At 44.6% G+C, this 22,190-nt stretch overlaps 1 protein-coding gene across 2 annotated transcripts in view; it reads left to right on the top strand.

Moving 5' to 3' along the window:
- IQCH (IQ motif containing H) overlaps positions 1 to 22,190 on the top strand; it is a 219,378-nt gene that overhangs the window by 138,592 nt on the left and 58,596 nt on the right. For both annotated transcript variants that reach the window (XM_054716102.1, XM_028141857.2), the window contains 2 exons: positions 1,358 to 1,549; positions 17,234 to 17,354. In XM_054716102.1, coding sequence (XP_054572077.1) covers positions 1,358 to 1,549; positions 17,234 to 17,354 — 313 coding nt within the window. The remainder of the gene's footprint in view (positions 1 to 1,357; positions 1,550 to 17,233; positions 17,355 to 22,190) is intronic.

The following is a 22,190-nucleotide window of genomic DNA, read 5'->3' as shown; positions in this document are numbered from 1 at the left end:
CCGGCAGAGGAGGCGGGTTGTGGCAGGGGAGGGCAGTTGTAGGCGATCAGGCCAGCAGGGGAGCAGTTAGGCATCAATCAGGCCAGCAGGGGAGCAGTTAGGGGGCAATCAGGCTGGCAGGCAGGCGAGTGGTTAGGAGCCAGCAGTGCCAGATTTTGAGAGGGATGTCCTAAACCGGCAGTCGGACATCCCCAAAGGGGTCCAGATTGGAGAGGGTGCAGGCTGGGCTGAGGGACACCTCCCCACCCCGTACATGTATTTCATGCACCAGGCCACTAGTAATTAAATAATATTGCTTTAGACTTTTGTCTGACTCAAACTTATCCCAAATGGCTTTATTGGTGGGAAGGAAAGTTGCTTCTCTTTTAACTTCTCTCTCCACCCACCTCTCTGCAGGTTGAGCTAGGCAGCCCAGTGGAGAGAGAATGAGCTTAGGTGTTGGAGTCAGGGCAACCTGGGTGGTGTCTCTGCTCTGCCACTCAATGCTGTGTGATCGTGGGCCTGTTATTCAAATTTTCTGAATCTCAGTTATTTATATATAAAATGAAACTAAACATGGTGCCTGCCTCATAGGCTTTGTGAGTATTAAATTTAAAAATAAACTCATGTAAAGAGCTTAGTCAAAGGCCTGGCTTCTGCTGAGAGTTCAGCCATGTTAGATAGTATCATTATTATCACCATGATATTAGAGCTTGAACTTTTATCCCTTAAACTTCCATGTGATGGAGCCCAGTTCTTGAGGGAATACTGTTTTAAATAGGATAGGTGTGTATTCCAGGAACATTGCTTCCATGAATGTTTTATCTCCTTTATCGCTCGTGTTCATATAATACATATAATATAATGCACTTGGTCAATTGACCAGCCGAACAAATGCATTTCATATATGTTAATGAGGAAAATGTTAAATGTTTTATAGGTTATAACATTTAAAAGCTCAACAAAGCACCAAATAGTTATAGTTTTCAAGAATATAAATCTTTATAGTCTTTAAACTATAAAAAAAACCATCATTTGAAGAATCAATAAGTAAACACATAATTCCCTGAAAAAGAAAGAAAACAATACCAAAATTCAATTCTTTATTTTGCCTTGAAAAGCAGGCAAATGATAATTTCAGTTTCTCATAAATAGGACTATACTTTTAAACATGCGTTTCGTCCCATTGGTTAGTGGTTTCTTCACATCATCTATACATCACTTAAAACTTCTCCAGTCTGTCTTAATAACTAGAGGATAACCTAGTGAACAGACCAATTGAAATAAAGACATGTGAAAAGTACAACTGAGTTAATACAGTAAAAAGGAATCCAGGAAAGCAGCTACATTAAATGTTTCTGTGTCTTCACCCCCACAGATGATAGAACAGCTGAGTCAGCTGGTCACCGATCACCTGGAAATCCCACGCTGGCTCTTTAAAATGGACTATGAGTTTGGAGGAAATGGGACTGCATTTTGTGACATTCTTTCCCACCTCCAGTGCCATGACTGGCTCCTAAAGGAGTATAGCAAATACGGCCGTGAAGACTGGAGCAAGAAATGGGCACAGGTGAGTATTCAATGGTGACGTAAATCCACAGTGTCTGTGTATTGTTAGGAGATGGAGCAAAAGGCTCAGCAAGGAGGTGAAGGCACTTTCTTCAAGGCTCAGCAGTGTCACCTGCCAGCAGTGAGACTTTGGGAAAATCATTTTACCTTTCTGTAAATGCTTTGAACATGTCAAATATTTAAAATATTGACACTGGCTGAATTGCAATAAGGTTGATTAGGTTATTTTAAATGTCCTTTCATTGGGCCCTAAAAGTATTCATTCACGTCTTCAAATTGATTATGATAATTAGGAAGTAATTTTTAAAAAATCATATTCAGGTAACATTACAAGTCTCATCATTCACTCTAAGTGGGTCTTATCCTTTTCTTCTAACAACTGACATTAATAAGCTACCCACATTTTATTATGAGAGAGCAATTCTATTAGTAAATGGTTGTCACCTGGAAGCTAATGTATAATAGCATTCTATCAGAAGTCATATGTTTCTGAAGTCAATTCAAGGAAATTTGTGTAACTGTTGTTCCCTGTGAGATGTTGAGAAAATAGTTGAGAAAATCTCCAGGCCAAAGCTGAACAATAGGTAAGAAATCTTAGCATATAAGTGGTTGTGTGGAGAATTTTCCTTGTATGTTGGTGGAAGGACGAATTGTACAACTTCTTAGTCTGTTCCAAACTTGCTTAATAATTAAAGTTATTTTGTATGGCTTACTATATAAATTAAACCCACCATTCTAAACACTGCCTCACTCTGCATCCAGAGGTCGAGACTAGCCTGGTTTCTCTTAATCCCAAATCTCTGTCTTGGCTGACCTACTCATGACAGCATAACTGATGAGGAAAATTCAGACGTAAATTCCCTTCACCGATTCCTTCCCTACTGACGTGCTTAACAGTGGGCTGTGCAATGATTTGCATCTCCTCTGAGCATCCCACTACAGAAGTATATGAATCAAGACACCAGTGATAGGAAGGGAGGGGCACACCAGAGAGAACCGCATTATTCTTGTGAAAGTGAAACAACGAATAAATCTAGAGAACAGTCAGAAGAGAGAGTTCCCTTTGACAAATGTGACTGTTCTCCCCATGATCTATCCTGGGCTTTTCTTCCCCCTCCGTCAGAGAATGGACTAAATGCAGTACCTGTCATGGCCAGCTTTTTACATATTATTTAAAGGATACCAAAGTGAATTACTCTTTTAGGAAAAAAATAAAACAAGGAAAATGTATTTAATTTTGAGGCCCATAGAGGGTTCTCTTTGAACTGGATTTTACTTCATATTGTATAGCGTTTTCTTTTTAAAGCAAAACTGTGGAGAGTCAATGATGAAAATATGACTTTTTTCATTTAAAAAATTGAAATGTTAGTGGTCTGGTCTTAATATTTCAAACCAATATATATATTTTTAATTCTCCTGACACTAGACAATGATAAATTTAAAATATTTGACTTTAGGTTTAAAAAATATTTAAAATATTGACACTGGCTGAATTGCACTTGGAAGCAATTTCAATTTAAAATAATTGAAAGTAAATATTATTTACTTTCAATTATTTTAAACTATACCATTTTAAATTGTCACCAAACACTTTTGGCATTATCATGAATGTTATTAAATGTGAAATTCTTGAATAATTAATAATCTACTGAAATCTTTTTTTAACTTAATAAGGAAAAAATAATTATTCAGAAATCTTTTTAATCTTTGAAACCTGTGCTTAGCCATGGTCATTTTGGTTAGAATCCAAAAATAAAAATAAAAAATAAAGCAGCTCTGAAGAGCTTTTTTTTTTTTTTTTTCTGGGGGGGGGGGGAGGGGAGGGAGGCGGGCCGGGGAGAGAGAGAGGAGGAAACTATTGACATTCTTTTGCCTTCAAAGTGAAATTGTACCCAGAGTGGAAGTGAACTGCAATCTCCATTGAGTGTAGCTATTGAGGATTTAGGATCAGAATTATCCTTTGTTCCAGAAGACCATCATAATGGTGCACATTTAGACATCAAAGCATTACTTTATGAGCACAGGCATGTTTTAATGTCCTATTACAGTTTGTAGACCTGTTTCTTTTCATAATGAAGATGTTGTGTCATCAAGCCTAGCCCGGCACATACAAAACATATGCTGGCAGGTTATTAAAAATTTCAGCTTCTTGATGAAAGACTATCCTGCAGGCTAAGAGTCCAGAGAAAGACTCCATTCTGGGAGAATTATTAGAAATGAGATTATGACTGTAAGCACTAAATTATGTTAATACTTACAAATAGCATCATTTGCATAGCAGTTTATGACATGATACCATGATTTTTCTCATTGGTATATTGTAGGCACCAGATTAAAAACAGGGCTGTTTATGGGAGCTGGAACTGTTTTGAGATTCTCTCGCGTCTTATGTGGATATTGGTTTTAGACAGAGGCATCGTTCAGTGTAGACTCAAGGATCCAATATAAAGGTCATTTTTTTTTCTACCTATCTAATTTAGAACCAGTTATTTCACTGGCTGGGGTTGAGAGTTGAAACAAGGTCGTGGAGTCAACAAATGCTGGAAAGCTGTAGTCCCATTTTAAAAATCAGTATAGACATGTAGGTGATTTTAGGAAAAGCGGAATGTTACATGATGGCCACAGTAAAAATGGGGCACAAATCTCATTTTGTTCGTGGTGGCTTGGTACAAACCTCATTCTCTTCATCCTACCAGGTAACAAAACCTAATTCTCCAAAAGTTTTCCGTAAACTCACTCACTCAAGTACTTAACGCTTGTTAATGTTTAATGGAGCCACACACTAGCTTATACTCCAAAGCCCCCACCCACCAGTCGGAGGTACGTCTTTAGCCGGAATAAAGGCTTTCATCAAGGAAGGCACACGTGTAGGGGGAGAGTCTTCCTGGACACACTCACCTGAGACAGTGTAGGGAGACCAGGTGGACATTTGCTGTGGTACCAGTCCTTGCGGTGTTTTCTTTCTCTTTCCGTTTTTAAAGGGTAAATCTTCCCTCCCTCGTTCCTGGGAGATTGGCTTGGTGGCAGTGATGTTGCTGGTGACGCTGCTTTTCGAGAGCTCTTTGTCGAACGGTTTCTCCGTACGGAGAGCTAAGCCAGTTTACTTTTGGGTGTCCCTGGCAGACCTTCTTTGGGCCTCTGTTTCCTGGGTGGATGGTATAAGATGTAGAGGTCTTGGCATCACACATTTACCACTTACAAGAAAAAGGAGAAAAGGGAAACTGAACTGGCCCTAAGCTACTATGTAATCTTTGCATTTTAGCCCTGGGCAAGAGAAGTTTTACCTGTGTTTGTACTTTGGTGTACTTTGTTAAACATTATTGAGCACTTATTCACCAGTATAGTCCAAGCCTTTTGAGGTATACTGTTATATTTCCTACCATAGGCCCGGTGCACGACATTCCTGCACTCGAGGGGGGGGGGGGCGGTCCCCACAGCCCAGCCTGCGCCCTTTAGCAGTCCGTGAGCTCTCAGGATTGGTCCAGCTGATGGCTTAGGCCCGCTCTCTGCGGGGAGTGGGCCTAAGCCGGCAGTTGGACATCCTTGGTACTGCCACAGAGGTGGAAGAGGCTCCCGCCACCGCAGCTGCGCTCGCCAGCCATGAGCCCGGCTTCTGGCTGAGCGGCACTTCCCTTGTGGGAGTGCACTGACCACCAGGGGGCAGCTCCTGCGTTGGTCAGTGCACGTCATAGCAACCGGTTGTTCCGCTGTTCAGTCGATTTGCATATTACCCTTTTATTTAGGATATATATACTAGCATATACAGTAATTCAAGGCACCCAAGCCTAGAAAAAGTAGAATAAATCACAGTGGCTTTGCTTCCTTATAGAACAAAGTTAGCAAACCAAATACAAAAGAGAACCATCAATCAATCAGTGCCTTAGAACTCTATGCTCCATTGTGAAGACCTCCATCCTTTCAGATGGGCATGTAACTGGGTCATCCCCATGGGGTGGCTGAGCTTGGTGCCTTGAATGGAACTTAGTAGGTATTTATTAGGTGATCCTGAAGAACCATGACCCTGTAACCACATAATGTTTTGGAAAAGTTAAAAGGTAATATAACAATATTAAAAGTATATTTAACCAAATAAGTTTGTAACTACTTTTCTCAAGCATAGTTGTTTTCATTTTTGTGTATTAATTTCCAAATGTGCTGTATTTATTTCTCATAGCTAAAGTATATGCTATTTAAACATCAGATCTTCAACATTTTCCATGTTTACATGTGGCCATCACAATTAATGGTTGTATAATATTCTCTCATACTGATTTACTCTGACATGTTAAACCATTCAACTAAGTTGAAAATTTTAGGTTATTTCCAGCTTGCTTTTTTTTTACATGTCAAAATGATACTTTTTCATGTCCTTATTTATTTTTTGTTTTTTATATATCAAAAACACAACATCTTGGTATTAAGAGAAAATCTAGGTTTTCCAGGTTAAGAAAAAAATCTAGGATATCATTTTCCCTTAATCAGTAAGGTATATAGCAATAATTATTCATTTGTTATGTATATTTATTTTTACATCTTAAAAACTTGACCTCTTTTGTAGGTCCATGAATAAACTGTTAAGACCTTGCATTTCTTTGCATTTAATAACAACAACAACAATAATGGCATTATAGAATACCAGCTGGGTGTCAGGCATTTCAGTACTTTACATGAATTGTCTCACTCAATCTCAGGAAAATTCTAAGGTTTTTATTCATTTACTCCCATGCCACTTTGATAAGGAAGGCATCGCTATTTTGTTTACAGATGGAGAAACTGACGTTTGGGAAGTCAGGTGACTTGCCCAAGATCATAGAGCTAACAAATGGTTGTGCCTACTTTGAAATGCACATCCATACCTGCTGGCCCAGTGTTCTCGCCACATTTAGAAAAGACTCCTTGTTTGAAAATCCCAGAGAAAGGTTCCCCACCAGGCCCTGCCATTGTGACCTGCCACCCTTGTGGCAAGTTTTCTGCTTTCTACAGAGACTTGCGAAAAACACAAAGGTCCCTTCAACGCAGCAACCTTTGCTCTCAAATGCCCACAGCCTAGGCACACCAAGATTACTTAGCGGGGGACCATGGGCTCTCCAAGTCTCTATCTCTTCAGCTGTAAAGAGAGATGATGCCTGTCTCGAGGGGAGGTGGTGAGAATTAAATAAGATAACCTTTGGGAATCGACTAGCAATGTACTCAACACACAATACGCCTTTAAAAGATGCTCCCTCTTATTATTAAAATTACCATAAAGTTGCGTTACAATTAAATTGAGGTAACAGTGAACAAGTCGGCACAACATAATCTTTCTTGGATGATTTAGAAGGTCTTTTAGGGTCTTGTAGGATTCCAGAATATTTTCAATGCATCAATTATCATTATATAAATTTGTGGAAGACACAGAATGGTGACCCAGTTGTGCCTACCCGCTTATTTCCCCAGATAATGCCTTTAAAAGAATAAACTTGGATAGCGCCCTGGCTTCTTATCATTGGAAAAGAGAAAATGATCCCCGTTACTAGAACTTTCTACATGTTGAGTAAAGAGGCATTGACCCGATTGAGATTATTCTGACCATAAGACTGAGACCCGGTTGCTTCATTTTCCGGTTCCAGTTGGTGTCTTTTCTAATTAGTGTAGCAGCACGTCACCACCATCATTGGAAAGTCTTCATCATTTACATATTTTTCCTTATCTCTGAAAATGACTTAGAATGTTTTCTTCCAGTTCAGTGGTTATTTCCACGAAGCTGCCAGGGTTGGGTCTGAGGTGCTTCTCTGTGCCTGAGGAAGATGACAGGAGAGCGAAAATTGCCTCCCCGAGTTAAATGAAAGCCAGGTCCCCCTTCCGAGGACCTATAATAATCAGCTCTACAAGCTGTTGGTTTGTGTGTCCTATTGATTTAATATGCTTCTAATCAGTACATAAAGCTATGGGCCTGCAGTGTTAATTTTTCATATGCTTACAAAGTACCCTTTGATTTTCTGTCACACGTTAATTACAGCGTTTTGCCATTAAATAGGAAGCTTTGTGTAAACTAATTACTAGGTAATCATTGTCTACTGCAAGCGTGCTGTTTGTACCTTTTATTTTATTCTAAAAATGCACAGATCTCGCAGTCTGGAAACACTCTACCTTCCAGCCATTAGCTCTCACTAATTCATAGCATTATTGTGGTGAGAGTGGAGGAGTTGTAATTGTTGTGGTATCAGAGCTGTTAATTACCGGAGTAAACAGTTGAAATGGTGCCAAGGTCTATTGTACGAGGCAGAGAAAAGGAGGTTTAAATGTTACTCCCACCATCTGGGGACCAGGGGAGAGGCAAATGCTGGAGAACAGCAGTGAGGCGCTATCGCCGCCTCAGCTCCAGGGTTGGTGGCCATATGGATCCAGAATATTCTGAATCAATTGAATTTAACTGCCAGTTTTTTGCAATAACAGCGTGGAAGGAAGGAATAAAGCAAAAGATGAGAGGAACGAGAATTGGTTAGTGTTTTCACATCCAGGGAGTCCCCGTTGGAGTTCTTTTGGAAATATCTGCTTTGCTGAAAACGACAGAGCAGGCCTGGGTACTTGGAATGGATTCCAAATGAGTTTCACTCGCCTTGCCTGCGACTGCGCCATTTGCTTCTGGTCATCTGTCCCCCGTGCCCCTCGGGCAGAGAGGGGTGCCCTTGAGAAGACCGGGACTTCCATGTAATTGTGCCAGATCGAACACAAATCCTCACTTTTGGTATCTTAACAAAGCATGGTCTGTAGAAAGAAAGCAATAATAAATATATAATGCTGTCACATCTACCTTATGTATATGCACCTGTACACGGGGGAATATCAGAAAAGGTACAGCTCTTCACTCTGATTTTAAAAAGATGCTTGCCCATTCCTTCTAAAATTAAAATATAATTTCTCCCCAGAGTCTCTCATTTCATTCCACAAATTCACCCTTCTCCCCCAACCACTTGAAAGAAAAAATTAAACCCCCAAGGGCACATGCTTTTCTTTTGTTTTTAATTTTCAACTAAAGAGCTTCATCAGCTGATGCAATTTTTTTTTCAACCAGTAATATTTCTCTGCCTGGGAAGAAAGAAACCAATCACCAATCATAATAATAATTATAGCTACTTCCACTTCCGGTTGAGCTTTAAACCGCATGGTTTCTGCTTTCCAATATTGTGTGATCTATAAAACAGTCATGTGTATTTGCTTGATGTCACTCGTTTTTAATGGAATTTCCTTCAAACCCATCTTCCCACATTAAAAACATTTTTTTTTTTTAAATCTGCCACTTGCTGCTGTAACTACTTCTCCGTATCATTCCCCAAACAGGAACGTATTCTTCTTTTTTTAAACCACCCTGGATTATTTATTTTTAATTGTTCCTCTAGCAGCTGCTGAAGTAATTTAGGGTGCAGTGTAAACAACTCCTTTCAAGAGAGCGATCACAGGCCGCCACGCACCCCAGGAACCCAGGGCGGCCTGCGTCAGGCCCGGGGAGGACTTTTTTCTGCTTCTGTGCGTGTGCGAAGTCCCATTAGGAATGTCAAGAAACGCTTCTTCTTGATCCACGGAAGCCCCCGCTGCAGCGTGATGGGGTGAGCCTAGAAAGAAAACCACGGCCCCCTGCGGAGAGGGCTGGGGTGGGGGGAGAAACAGCAGTTTAAGCGCCGGAAAGTTGAACGGGAATGAACCTTTCCCGAGTGTCTGGTCGGGGCGACGCAGGGTGGAGGCGCGACATCTGTGCCTCAGTTGGACAAAACGCTTCTCCAGTCGGATCCACTGCTAGGCCCGCACGTGGGGGCAAGGTGCAGGGGGTGGGGGGGCCGGGAGTGGATAATGCCACGTAAGTGTGGGATTACGGGCCGCGTCTTCACCATTCTGTTTAATGAGAGCCGCCACCGCAGCGAATCGCTTGCCACACAGCCGAGATGGGCCATTAGCTATCAAGGGAAAATTGTCTTTGCCGCTTTCGGCAGATGGAGCAAATATTTTACGAAGCAATTTTACATACCAAAAACATTTGTGTGCCTCCGTAATGTTGGCTGTTTTGCATTATGTTACCTTCTACAGCAGCATAATTTTCCATCTCGTCGGAGGCAAAGTTGGCATTTTTGATTTTTAAATTCTCAATTAACAATTAAACATGGAGCACTAAAGCAGTCTTAAGCTTTAAGTAGGTGTGGGAAGTGGTTTACGACTTGCTGGAGACCGTTTCATTTTTTCTTCGTCCTCTCAGCATATTTTTGCACTCTAAGGAGGGACTGTTTCTAACCCTCTTCCTGGAAAGGAGTGAGCGCGAACGCCACTACTGACGGCAGGCGGAGAGGAGCCCATGCCCCGGAGTGACCAGAGCGTTTGCTGGCCTCTGCGTCCACCATGGGTTCCACAAGCCATGGTGCGGCCCACCCACTTGTATCAGCTTAAAATGTTTAAACTTCGAGTAATCGCAAACCCAACTCAAAATAGCTTTTACGATGACGAGAATTTATTATCTCGGCTCACTGAAAATGCAAAGATTGGTCTGGCTTCCAACAAGGCTTAATCCAGTGGCTCAGTATCACCAAGGATCCAGTTGCTTTCCATCTCATCTCTCTATTTCACACCGTGTCGGCTCCATCCAAAGGCTGCTGTTCTCGAGGTTAACGATGGCTGCAGTAGCTCCTGGAGCTTGTTCTTGGTCAAAGCCAGTGGTCGGCAAACTCATTAGTCAACAGAGCCAAATATCAACAGTACAACGATTGAAATTTCTTTTGAGAGCCAAATTTTTTAAATGTAAGCTTCTTATAATGCCACTTCTTCAAAATAGACTCACCCAGGCCGTGGTATTTTGTGGAAGAGCCACACTCAAGGCGCCAAAGAGCCGCATGTGGCTCTCGAGCCGCAGTTTGCCGACCATGGATCAAGGCACTAGGGAGAGAACATCTCGCCTGGTAGCATTCTCAGAAGAGCATAAAGCCTCTTTCTCAGTGTGGAGAGCGGCTACAGTGTTTGGACAGGTTATGGTCCGAACCTGTGGTCCCACGTGGCTAAGTGATATAAGCTGCGGGAGGTGCAGCAAGTAAACAAAGCTTGATCAGGTGCATGTAATTGAGTAGATTCGGAACCCACGAGAACGTTGTAACAACGCCCTTGCTTTGCCTCGTGGAATCTGGCTATAAAATAAAGACTCGGCTTGCAGGCCGTGGCACTGTCTCTCTCCATCAGAGAGGGCAGTGTCCCACCCAGACCCAGCTTTATTCTCTTGTCTGTCTTTTCTTAATCCTTCACTGCCCCCTCTCAGGCTCACCGAACATGGCTGTGCTGGCGCAGCACACTCAGGAGGCCCCGGGAAGGGCATCCTAACATCTGACTGGACTACATGGGTCACGTGCCCATCCTGCACCAAAGACTGTGGCTTTGCTAACCAGGGCCCCACCCTGGGAGCTGAGGGTAGAGTCACTCTCAATCAACTTGCATAGCTAAGAATGGAATAGAAGTTCCTGAAAAGGTGTTTGGGACATCATTACCCTGAAAGAGGGACAAAGATGCTGGACAGCCAACAACAGTTGTCCACTCTACCATTTTTTTCATCAATTTGATAGCACAGACTTAGCCTCACATGCGGATGACCTAATCTGACCCAGCATGTTCATTTATGCCCACCGATGGCAGTTACAGATCCCTTTGCACTGTGCCTTCCTCGTAGCAACTGGATTTGAATCCCATCTCTGGCTATACCACCCTGAACGTGCCTGATCTTGTCTGGATTTGAATCCCAGCTTTGCTACTTCATGTCTGTGTGACATGAAATAGGGACTAGAGTAACCACTTCAGAGAATGGCTTTGAGATAATAAATATAAACCCCTTGCTACAGACCTGCCACTTGGTAAGCTTTCCACAAGTGAGAGCTGTTATCGTACCTAGAAAGTGACTACAATGGTAAAAAGTAGCTCACGCACAGCAAACTCACCCTCGAATTTGGAATCCCTCCCTTCTCTCCATCTTTGTGCCTCAAGCCATCCCTCCTTTTAGGGGCATCAGAAAGCTCTGTAAAGCAGGACTATCTAGGTGTGTCCTGGGTTTCTCTTCTGAACACTGTCAAACAATGTCTGATGTGGGAGACTGGAGGTGATTAGCCAAGAAGCTATTTGCTTAACTCACCACTGCAGAGCCAGCAAAAAAGCTTCTAAGATAAAATGAGTTTTGGTGGGACTGATACTTAGAGCATTCTCATTTGTATTCCTTCTTCCTCCTCTCCCATCCTCCCCAACACACACACACACACACACACACACACACACACACACACACACAGAATTTACTTGAGAAAGTTAACTCTCAGGAGTTGAAAGTAGCTGTAGTCGGTATTAAATTGGATATGCTAGCAGCTTCCCCTGAGATGTCCTGAATTTCCTTCAGTCAAATATCTCTTCCTTCAAATTTACACTTTCTTGATAGAAAAAGAGAAAGAGCTGAGAGGCAAGGTCCATGCTTCCTGGAACGCTCCAAGGTCATGACTACTGTCACACTCTGAGGGATCAATGTGGGTGCTGGACAAAGGGTGACAAGGCTGAGGGGTCAATGTGGGTGCTGGGCAAAGGGTGACAAGGCTGAGGGGTCAATGTGGGTGCTGGGCAAAGGGTGACAAGGCTGAGGGGCCAATGTGGGTGCTGGGCAAAGGGTGACAGGCTGTGCAGGGGTGGGAACAGCTCTGGAGTTATCAGCTCCACACAGGCCAGCAGCTACTGTGCTGGGCAGAGCCAGTGCAATCCTGATGGAATGAAAATCTGGAATTCTGATTTTTTTCCAAAAAGTAAAAGATACTTTTCTAACATTTGTTTATTGTCAACAAGGTCCATACTTTCCACAGCCCCAGAGTCACTAGGTCTCCACGGTCGGCTCCAGGTGGGTGATAGGCGTGCTGAAACACTGACTCAGGGATCCGTTACCTTGATGCGACTCAATGAAAAGACACTGACTCCCAAGTTTCTAAGATGGAGAACATGTGCCCGGTTGCTGGCCTATAACAGACTACACAGATACACACACACACACACACACACACACACACACACACTCACACACACACACACATATACACACTCACACACATACACACACACACACACACACACACACACACACACACACACTCTGGGAGGGTGAGAAAGCAGAAAGGAAAGCAGACTAGCAACGGTTCCCCAGCGCCATTGCTTTCTGTTCACAGTCACATGTTAAAAATCATCCAATCACAGAATGTGACAGCTCAGCAGGTGAGCTGGCACCGGCCTCCGCTTCCCGTTAGTAAAGCAGGGGAGGGCGCTGTGCCTCAGAGTGTTATAGAAGGACTGAATGAGATCATGAACGTGAGCCTGCTCTGACAAGAGAGAGTGTTTTACAAGTACTGTTTGATGGTTCACATGAATTTGGGGGTTTCTCAGGCATGGCTGTGTCCTTGTGTGTGTGAGTGTGTGTATGTGTGTATTTAAATTTATTCTGAACAGAATGAACCCAAATAGCTATAGATCTTCCCTTCCCAGCATCCACCCTTAAAGGTGCAGTAATTATGTGTGTACTATGCAGAATGACAATCACTAGCGAACAGAAACTGCCCCCCAAACTGAGAACTCACGGCCAACATCAGGAGGCCCTGTGTGACCACTGCGCCCGCTTGCTCCTAAGGAAGCGGTGTCTCAGCGTGTCAGCCGCTGCTGTGATGGAGTCCTTGGCACCTGGATTTGAGCTCTGGCCTCACCCCCCAGTTCACAAGCAGCTGAGTCCCCAGCAGGCACCGTGCTGTGGAGGATTGTTTTGGGGATAGGGGTCAGGGGTGGGGGTAAATTGAATCTCTTACACAGAATATCATTTTGCTGCCTTTTCTTGGATATGAGTTGCAGGTCCTGCTGTATTCTTTTTTTTTTTTTTTTTTTTTTTTTTGGTAGGCATAGAGGGATAATTCATTGGTATTAAGGCCACTCTTAGTAGAATTATTATATTTCCTATCAGGTGCTTTAAAAATAAAGAAGTAAGTTAACAGATATTAACTTATTTGTCTCCCCATTGTTTGTCTCCACGTTTTTTCCTCAGAGAGATAATCACGGCCCGAGCTGCCTCTGTGGGTCCCAGCATCCCCCACTGAGTGTCACCCCACCCGCGCCCCCAGCAGTGGACTTCTCATGACAGGACTCAGTCACCCCCCTTCCCCCCCCCCCGATTCCCACAGCAGACTTTCCTCTGGGAAATGTCCCCTGCGCTGGGGCTTTGCACACAGCATGAATGCTGTGGGTCAGGCCGAACGGCTGGCCCTGTAAGCAGAGGTGGCGGTGGCACCTGGCACAGTGTCCAGATGCCTCCCACCCGCTGTGGTCTTCCGATTTCACTATTGGCCCTCACACAGCATAGATGTCACCTCACTTTCCTTCCCAGTGCCCCTCAGAGGCAGGAACCCCACAGCATCCACCCAGGAAGATTCGTGGTTCCTCCGTGGTCATCACTCGGGCAGTTCCTGGGCAGCAAGGAGGGAGCCTGTTTTCCATTTTCTCTTAATTCAGCTGTTCGGGGCTGGGTCCCTGTGCTTACTGCTGCCATGATTCATTCCGCCAACATTTAGTGCTCCCTGTGCCGAGCGCTGGGGAGACGGACCTCAAAGCCACCGACCACACCACTAAGGAGCTGGAGAGCAGAGAGAGGACACCCACTGGGTAGCAGAGAAGGCTTCCTGGCGGAGGTGTGACCAAAGTGTGGGAAGGAGGCAGCCGGGGGAGGAGGAGGAAGGAAGGCAGACATTGGGATGGGCCCAAGGCAGCAGGGGTGAGGCTGGGAGCTGGAGAGAAGACAAGTGAGGCTACACCAGGGACCAGAGGCCAGGTACAGAGCCCCTTCCTCAGGTGTCAAGTGGATGGAGATCTAGTTTCAAGATTTAGGTGGCAAGGCTTTCACCTGCTCCTGCACTGCATCCTCTCCATCGCAATCTCCCGCAGGACCTGGACACGTTTTTCCCTAGTTCAGGCCTGACATCCTGTCATTTCCCCCAATTTTTTTGTGCTAAAATACATGTAAACATAATATTTACCATCATAACGACTTTTAAGCGTAGAGTTGGGTGGTATTAAATAGGTTTATATTGTCGTGCAACCATCACCACCATCCATCTCCATCACTCTTTTCCTCTTGTAAAACTGAAACTCTGTACCCAGTAAACATTAACTCCCCATCCCCCACTCCCCCGGCCCCGACAACCACTATTCTATACCTGTAATTTTTGATATGTGGATGGGTGAATGAATGAGTGAATTCTTTCTCTTTGATGTCTTGATGTGAATGGTCATATAACAGATCCCTGGGGAGATGGTCCAACCCCTGTCAGAAGCAGGGCGGAAGGCAGAACAAAAGGGAAGTCTCGCTGTCCTGGGAGAGGGCCCGGCCGGCCGGCCTGCGGGGCTTCCTTCCTTGAACTCGGTTGTCCCGAGCAGGGTGGGAACCCACAGCTATGCTTCCTGGCCCCAGCTTTCGGCCACTTCATGAATCACAGATCATCGGTCTCTTCAATAAGGTAGAATGGTTTTAACCGAAACAAGTGTAGAAAAGAAAGAGGAGTTTGGAGGACAATGCTCAAAGACGGAAGTTGCAGAACTGTGTCCTGTGCGCTTGTTTGTGGTTTAGATGCAGGCCTGTGAGAGATGACGGGATGGGCAGCGAGAGCAGGACAGACGTGTACAGTGAGAGCAGGACAGACGTGTACAGTGAGAGCAGGACAGACGTGTACAGTGTGCAAGATACGAAAGTGGAAAGACCCCTGCTCTGACAGCACTTTCCCTGCCTCCACCTCCCCAGGCAGAGGCTGCTGCACGCTGCCCCCTCAGCCCTTTTTCACAGACTCCCCTCACTGTGCCCGGAGCCTCCTGAAAGAGTGTGGTCCCCGGCACCCCCCTTCTCCTGGCCTTCTGGTTTTGTACGCAAGCACTTGCTAAGCTAACTAATCAGACGCGCCCACCAGGATTTTCTGAACATTTCAGAAATTATTCAGATAATTTGGACCTGCCTAGGGTATATATATTCTCAGATGCTTGTCTTCTAATGTAGATGTTCAGAGGGCGTTGGGCCCAGAATGAGCCAGGTGTGCCAAGGAGCTGGGGGGAGGGGGAGGAAATCACTTTTTAATGTCAGGGCACGTGGAAATAAATGAGCTTACAGATTATTTCTGATTCCTTCTAGCCCCACTCGCCAAAGCTGATTTTTTCCCCAACCCCCAAATTACTGAGACTTCACTCATAGACTTGGAAGTTCTCAGCCGCCCAAAGCAAGTCTGAGTTCTTCTTGCCAGTGTCCCATATTTTATTTATTTTATTTTTTAATTGAGTTCAGAGAGAGGAAGAGAGAGGGAGAGAGATAGAAACATCAATGACAGGAGAGAATCATCCATCAGCTGCCTCCTGCACATCGCTACTGGGGATCGAGCCCGCAACATGGGCATGTGCTCTGACCAGGAATCAAACTATGACCTCCTGGTTCACAGGTCAATGCTCAACCACTGAGTCACTCCAGCCGAGCATCCCATATTTTAAATATGAATACTGACCATTAAATGGTTTTACATCTTCGGCCCTGCCCTACTTCATGCAGAAATGAAATCTGGAGATGGCTTCCATTTGAAAATGTTTAGATAGTCTCTTCTCTTTGAAAATGTTTAGACAGTCTAAGACAGTGGTCGGCAAACTCATTAGTCAACAGAGCCAAATATCAACAGTACAACGATTGAAATTTCTTTTGAGAGCCAAATTTTTTAAACTGAAACTTCTTCTAACGCCACTTCTTCAAAATAGACTCGCCCAGGCCGTGGTATTTTGTGGAAGAGCCACACTCAAGGGGCCAAAGAGCCACATGTGGCTCACGAGCCGCAGTTTGCCGACCACGGGTCTAAGATTATAAAAAAAAAAAAATTGTCCTGGCAAACCAAGGCTTTTATATCAAAAAGCCAAGCTTCTTATTCATAAGAGGGTTTCCTACTGTTTTCATTTTGACAGGAGGCTCTGTAGTTTGAGATTGTTTTATGATGCTAGGGGGCCAGTCTCACGTCTAGTTAAGTGAAGCTGTGACCTATGGGAAATGTGGGAAACTGGGGCCAGCCCGCCTCCTCACCACACTCCTCCAACCTAAAGCCCCACATTTACAGCATCAGCCCAAAGTTTAAGGTTTTGTTCACATGGTTACATGGAAGCCCCCCCACCAAGGGGGAGAGGGCACGGCTTAAAGAGACGGAGGTGCCCAAGAAAGACCCTCCCCACTCTAACTCCTCCCAGGTCAGCCCTGGTAGAGGCATAGAGTGAAAACATTCAGGTCTGAAGGATCTGATTTTACGTAATGGGAAACTGAGGCCCGGAGCGAGCAGGGAGGCACATTGCCTAAGGACACAGCTGGTCAGGCAGCTGTGGGCTGAAACCCGGATTGCCTGCTGCGCAGACAGAGGCTGCCTTTCAGGGACAACAGGCACATGAGCAGCAACATTTAGGGGCCACATCACTTTGAAATATGAAAACAGAAATGGCTAGAAAAATAGAGAAACTTTTCAAAATGGCTTTCTGACTCTGGGTAAACAGTAACCACATTTTTTTTTTTTTTTTTTGCCTGTTGGAGGCCTGGTTTTTAATCACTCCACAAGCAGTTTTCATTTCTGTAGTAAAATTGCTTGTGGTTCTATTTAATTTGTTTCTGCAGGAGCCAGCTTTGATGAAGATCTCCGAGGAGCTGGCGGGCCTTTTAGCACAGCACGCTCAGCCAGTCAATGAGAAACGCTTCCCCACGTGGAGGAAATTCCTCTCCACACTTCTCAGTCAAGGTAAATAAGACTGTAAAGTTTATACTGAGCACCCGTTTCCACAACCTTGAATTCTAGTTTTGGGTCAACCTGGGGCCAATTTAAACACCTTGCATCTCTTGTGTTGGTTTGGAAAAGGGCTCCAACAGCAAACTCAATTCCTCTTTTAAACTTTGCCTAAATATTTATCTTGCACTCGGCCCCTTAAGTAAATAGGAACTGAGCACACCAAGCGTGGCAGGCGCAGCTCAGGATCGCAGCCCTTACGCGCACCACAGACTTCTCCCGAGAGGTGGGCTTTGCGACCCGGTGACCTGAATCTGGATCTCACCACGACCAGGAGCAAAGTTCTTAAACCCTCAGAGGCCCAGTTTCTGCACTCACCTACTTCACAGAGTTGGTGGGAGGAGTCAGCGAAACAGATGTGAAGGGTTCTACCTGCAATGGGAAATAAATGTCAGTTTCCTCCTGTTTCCTGGGAGGGTAGAAATGGTCTCACTTCCCCTTGTGAAGGTAGAATCTATAATAATAAAAGTGTAATATGCTAATTAGATCGGACAGCCAAACGACCTTCCGGATGTCATTCTGGACATCCTTCCAGATGAAGCCTTGGTGGCTGGGGCCAAGGCAGAGGTGGTTAGGGCAATCAGGCAGGCAGGTGAGTGGTTAGGGTGATCAGGCAAGCAGGCAGGCGAGCAGTTAGGAGCCAACGGTCCCAGATTGTGAGAGGGTGCAGGCCAGGCTGAATGACTCCCTCCCCACCGCCTCCCCGTGCAAGAATTTCATGCACCTGGCCTCTAGTTGCTAAATAAGGATCCTCTACAGTTCCGTTCCTTTCATCCTCCTCCTCCTAACTCATCCTCATTTTCTAAGGACATTAGGAGGCCCGTGAATGAGGGAATGAATGGAGCAAATGATGTTTATCCCCAGTGGCAGAGATCCCTGTGGGAGTGTTACACCCAGAGACACCCATGCAGTGCCGCTTACTCTCTAGGAGGTTACAGCATCAGGCAGATATTCTTATATGCTTACCCACGTGAATGAAAAGAGAAGGCTAGTGTAACAGACTACAGAAGATATATTTTCATCTATTCACCACCATCAGGTGATAATATTATATTAACATCAATATGTAATAATATCATAATACTGTAATATTATATGGTAACCACAGCAGCAGCAACAGCACAATCATGCTAATAGCAGTGACGATAGCATAGTAAGCACCAATGGTGCATATTGTGTTCCAGGCACTATTCTAAGTACATGTATGTTAATTCATTTGGTCCTCCTAATAATCTTATGAGGTGGGTACCATTATCACCTTTATCCTATAGAGGAAGGAACTGCAGTACAAGAGATCAGCTACCTTGCCCCAAATCACTCTGTTGTTATGTAATAGAGTCAACAAAAGGCTATGCCTGTGTTTCTCCAGGAGTGTTGGCCAGAGCCCAGAGCCGGTGGGATATTTATCAAGGAACACATCCTGGCTCAGTGTGCGAGAGAGCATCGAGACCTGTTGGTTGTTGGAATACGCTGGTGGGCAGGGTAGGATTGGAGGGCTTAGCCAACACTGCTCACGAATTATTTAAGCAAGGGGTTGGATGGCCAGCCATCTAACAAGAATGTTGAAAAGGGTTTTCACAGGTGGGGGAGATATTGCTGCATGATCTCCAGTGTTCTCTCATATCTAAATGTCTGTAACTCCACAAATTTCCATATGTACCCACTGACAGAAAAACGAAACTAAAAGAGTCAACCCCAAGCATAACTAGAAGAAAATAAGGTACCGATGACAACAACAAAAGAAAATGGTCAAGAATAAGGGATTCTTGCCCTGTGTGGTTTGGCTCAGTGGATTGAGCCTCGGCCTGAGAAATGAAGGGTCTCAGGTTCTATTCCAGTCAAGAGCACCTTACCTCAGTTGCAGACTTCATCCCCTTCCCAGTCAAGGGAGGCAGCCCCTTGATGTGTCTCTCTCACAACGATGTTTCTCTGTCTCTCCCCCTCCCTTCCACTCTCTCTAAAAAGTCAATGGAAAAATATTCTCGAGTAAAGATTAACAAAACAACCAAAAGAATAAGGGATTCTTCCCCTGGCCAGGTGGCTCAGCCGGTTGGAGCGTTGTCCCATACACCAAAAGATTACAAGTACAATCCCAGGTCTGATTGAGTACAGAGGCAATCGATGTTTCTCTCTCTCTCTCTCTCTCTCTCTCTCTCTCTCTCTCTCTCTCTCTCTCTCTCTCTCTCAGCAATGAAAGCATATCTTTGGGTGAGGATTAAAAAAAAAAAAAGAAGAAGAAGAAGGGATCCTTTTTAAGTTAGAAGAGAGAGAAAGACGTGAAGATCTCCAGTTCCATCCAGGACAGGATATTAGGAAGTTCCCAGATCGTCCAAGGTCAGCCTGCAAACCTTCCTTTAATCGGTGTGTTTTCCTGTGATCTTTGCAGAGTAGAAACAGTGTTCCCAGCCCCTGTCTTGTCTCCTCGGAGCTGTATAACCACAAGTTTGGGCTTCACCTGACCCTCTGTTCATCTCTATCCTTTCTTTCAGCCTTTATCTCTCTTTTTCTCTTTCTTTTTTCCTTCCTTCTTCCCTCTCTCCCTCTTCCTTCCTTCCTTCCTTCCTTCCTTCCTTCCTTCCTTCCTTCCTTCCTTCCTTCCTTCCTTCCTTCCTTCCTTGTCTTTCTTTCAGCCATATTATAAACAGTGCCTATTTATAAGAGGTAGAAATAGCTTTATTAAAGAACCAATTTTATAAATGAGGAAACAGGCTCAAAGCTAAGAAGTGACTTGGGCAAAATCACTACCACGTGGTGAATGGGAACACAGTGAGATCCTACCATTTTAGCACATCTAAAAAACAACAACAACCAGTTCTAGTAAGTCATGTGTTTTCAAACCTCTGCCCAGCTCTGAGCCTAGTGCATACATCAGGCCTAGTAAATGTTCACTGATTGAACAAGGCTGTCCCCCAGGCTTTCTGACCCTCAGGCCACCACCCACCATCTCCCACCATTGCCTGGCTCATTTCATTTCTGCTCTCTCAAGTGTGCTTACGGCCACAAAATGTCCTACAAATTTGATTTCTGCATTGCCATAGGATTATGTCAAAGGCAATACCGTTTTCTTTTTAAAAAGGAATTAATTGCTTTGAAAGGAACAAAATTAACAGTGAAAACATTGTGGTCATGATGCTGAGAGGACCATACAAATAAGCTACTTTGAAGTAAAAATTTAAAGTAATCATCCTACCTAATAAAAGGGTAATATGCAAATAACCATCACTCTGCTACGCCCTCGATTGGACCGGAGGGAGGCTGGGGGGCGGGACTCAGGGTGGCCTCTCAACGGCCGGATCAGCGGCCACTGAGGGGGGACCGATGGGGCCGGCGAGAGTCGTGGTGGGAGCGGCGGCAGCGCCCTGTCCCGCCCCTCAGTGATTGCGGTCAGAGAGGCATAGGTGCCCGGGTCCCTCCCGTCAGCGATCGCGGTTGGAGCGGCACCCGGTCCCGCCCCTCAGCAATCGCGGTCAGAGCAGCGGTGGCACCCGGGTCCCTCCTATCACTGAGGGACCTGGGTGGTGACAGTGGTGGCACCCCAATTGTGGATGGCGGCGTGGGGCCCAGCAGCTCCCGCCCCACACTGCCGCCGCTGCTGGGGTCCAAGCCCCCACCCTGAAAGAAGGCGGAAGGAAAACTGGTGCCAGTAGCCAGGTGAAGGAAGGTCTATTGCACGATTCTTCGTGCAAAGGGCCTCTAGTGTAAGTATAAAGGACAATATGTTTCTACTGAAGCACTGTCTTTTGAAATGTATGTGACAGCTAAAGTCATAAAGTTATCTAAATCAGAGAGACTCGATGGGTGTGTTTTTTGTGTGGATTTTGTTGTTGTTTTATTGAGTTAACCTTGCTAACTCCCCAACAGCTGGCAATTAGGTACAGCACACCCTAGTAGGCCTTATTTGAAGAAAAGCATATCTCAAACCAACCCCCAAAAAATAAGTCCATTTTCCTTCTAAAACTCAGCCTTCTTTAGGGCCAGTTCCAACAACATTTCTAGAAATGTAAGGAAAGTGCCTTTGCATAAAATAACAGATGGCTGCATTTAAGAACCGCTAAAGTCTCAGGATTTCACCGTGGATGCTGCTCAAAGCCTGTGGGCAGAGGTCACCTCCCAGCATGTTTGTGAAATAACAGACCAAGTTTATCTTCATACTGTCAGGCTCCTGAGACCACATGTCTAGGGGACACTTAGCTGTTCTGATTTTTAAATTACATCATCTAACTCTTTACAAGTAATATTTAAAATTGTTTTCTACAAATGGGATATCTATAGTAAGACTTATGTTAGGCCTAAAAACAGAAAGCCAGGGCCATGTGATATTTGTGAACACCACTGGGCTAGCCCACAAAATTAGCTGGGGGTAATATTGTTGCTGTGATTAAGCATCAAATTTGTGATTTTTGTATGCAGAGTAAAAGGTAAATATGATAAATTATAAAGCTCTCATTATCAGCAAGGAGGAGGCACACCTGTCCCTCAAGAATGGCAGCATCTCCTGGCTCTGCATTTTCAAAAATGATTTACAACTGGCTTTCAATAGGAGTCCTTTGGCCGACATGATGGTCAATGTTCTCTTATGCCTGATAAAAGCCCTAACCTGTCAAAACTTCACAAAGCAGTGCAGTTGAACAGAAAGAGCACTAGTCATCAAAGTATGAACTGTGGGCCATGGGCAGCTAATTGCCCCTAAGGGATCTGCCTATTGGTCTTAGATTCATCATTTATATAATTAACTAGATTATGTAATCTAGTTGCACGAAGATTCGTGCAATAGGCCTTCCTTCCCCTGGC

The sequence above is a fragment of the Eptesicus fuscus genome, chromosome 5 (assembly GCF_027574615.1).
Source record: "Eptesicus fuscus isolate TK198812 chromosome 5, DD_ASM_mEF_20220401, whole genome shotgun sequence".
NCBI classification, from domain to species: Eukaryota; Metazoa; Chordata; class Mammalia; order Chiroptera; family Vespertilionidae; genus Eptesicus; species Eptesicus fuscus.
The sequence above is the reverse complement of the archived record's forward strand: the minus strand, read 5'-3'. Positions and strand labels throughout refer to the sequence as shown.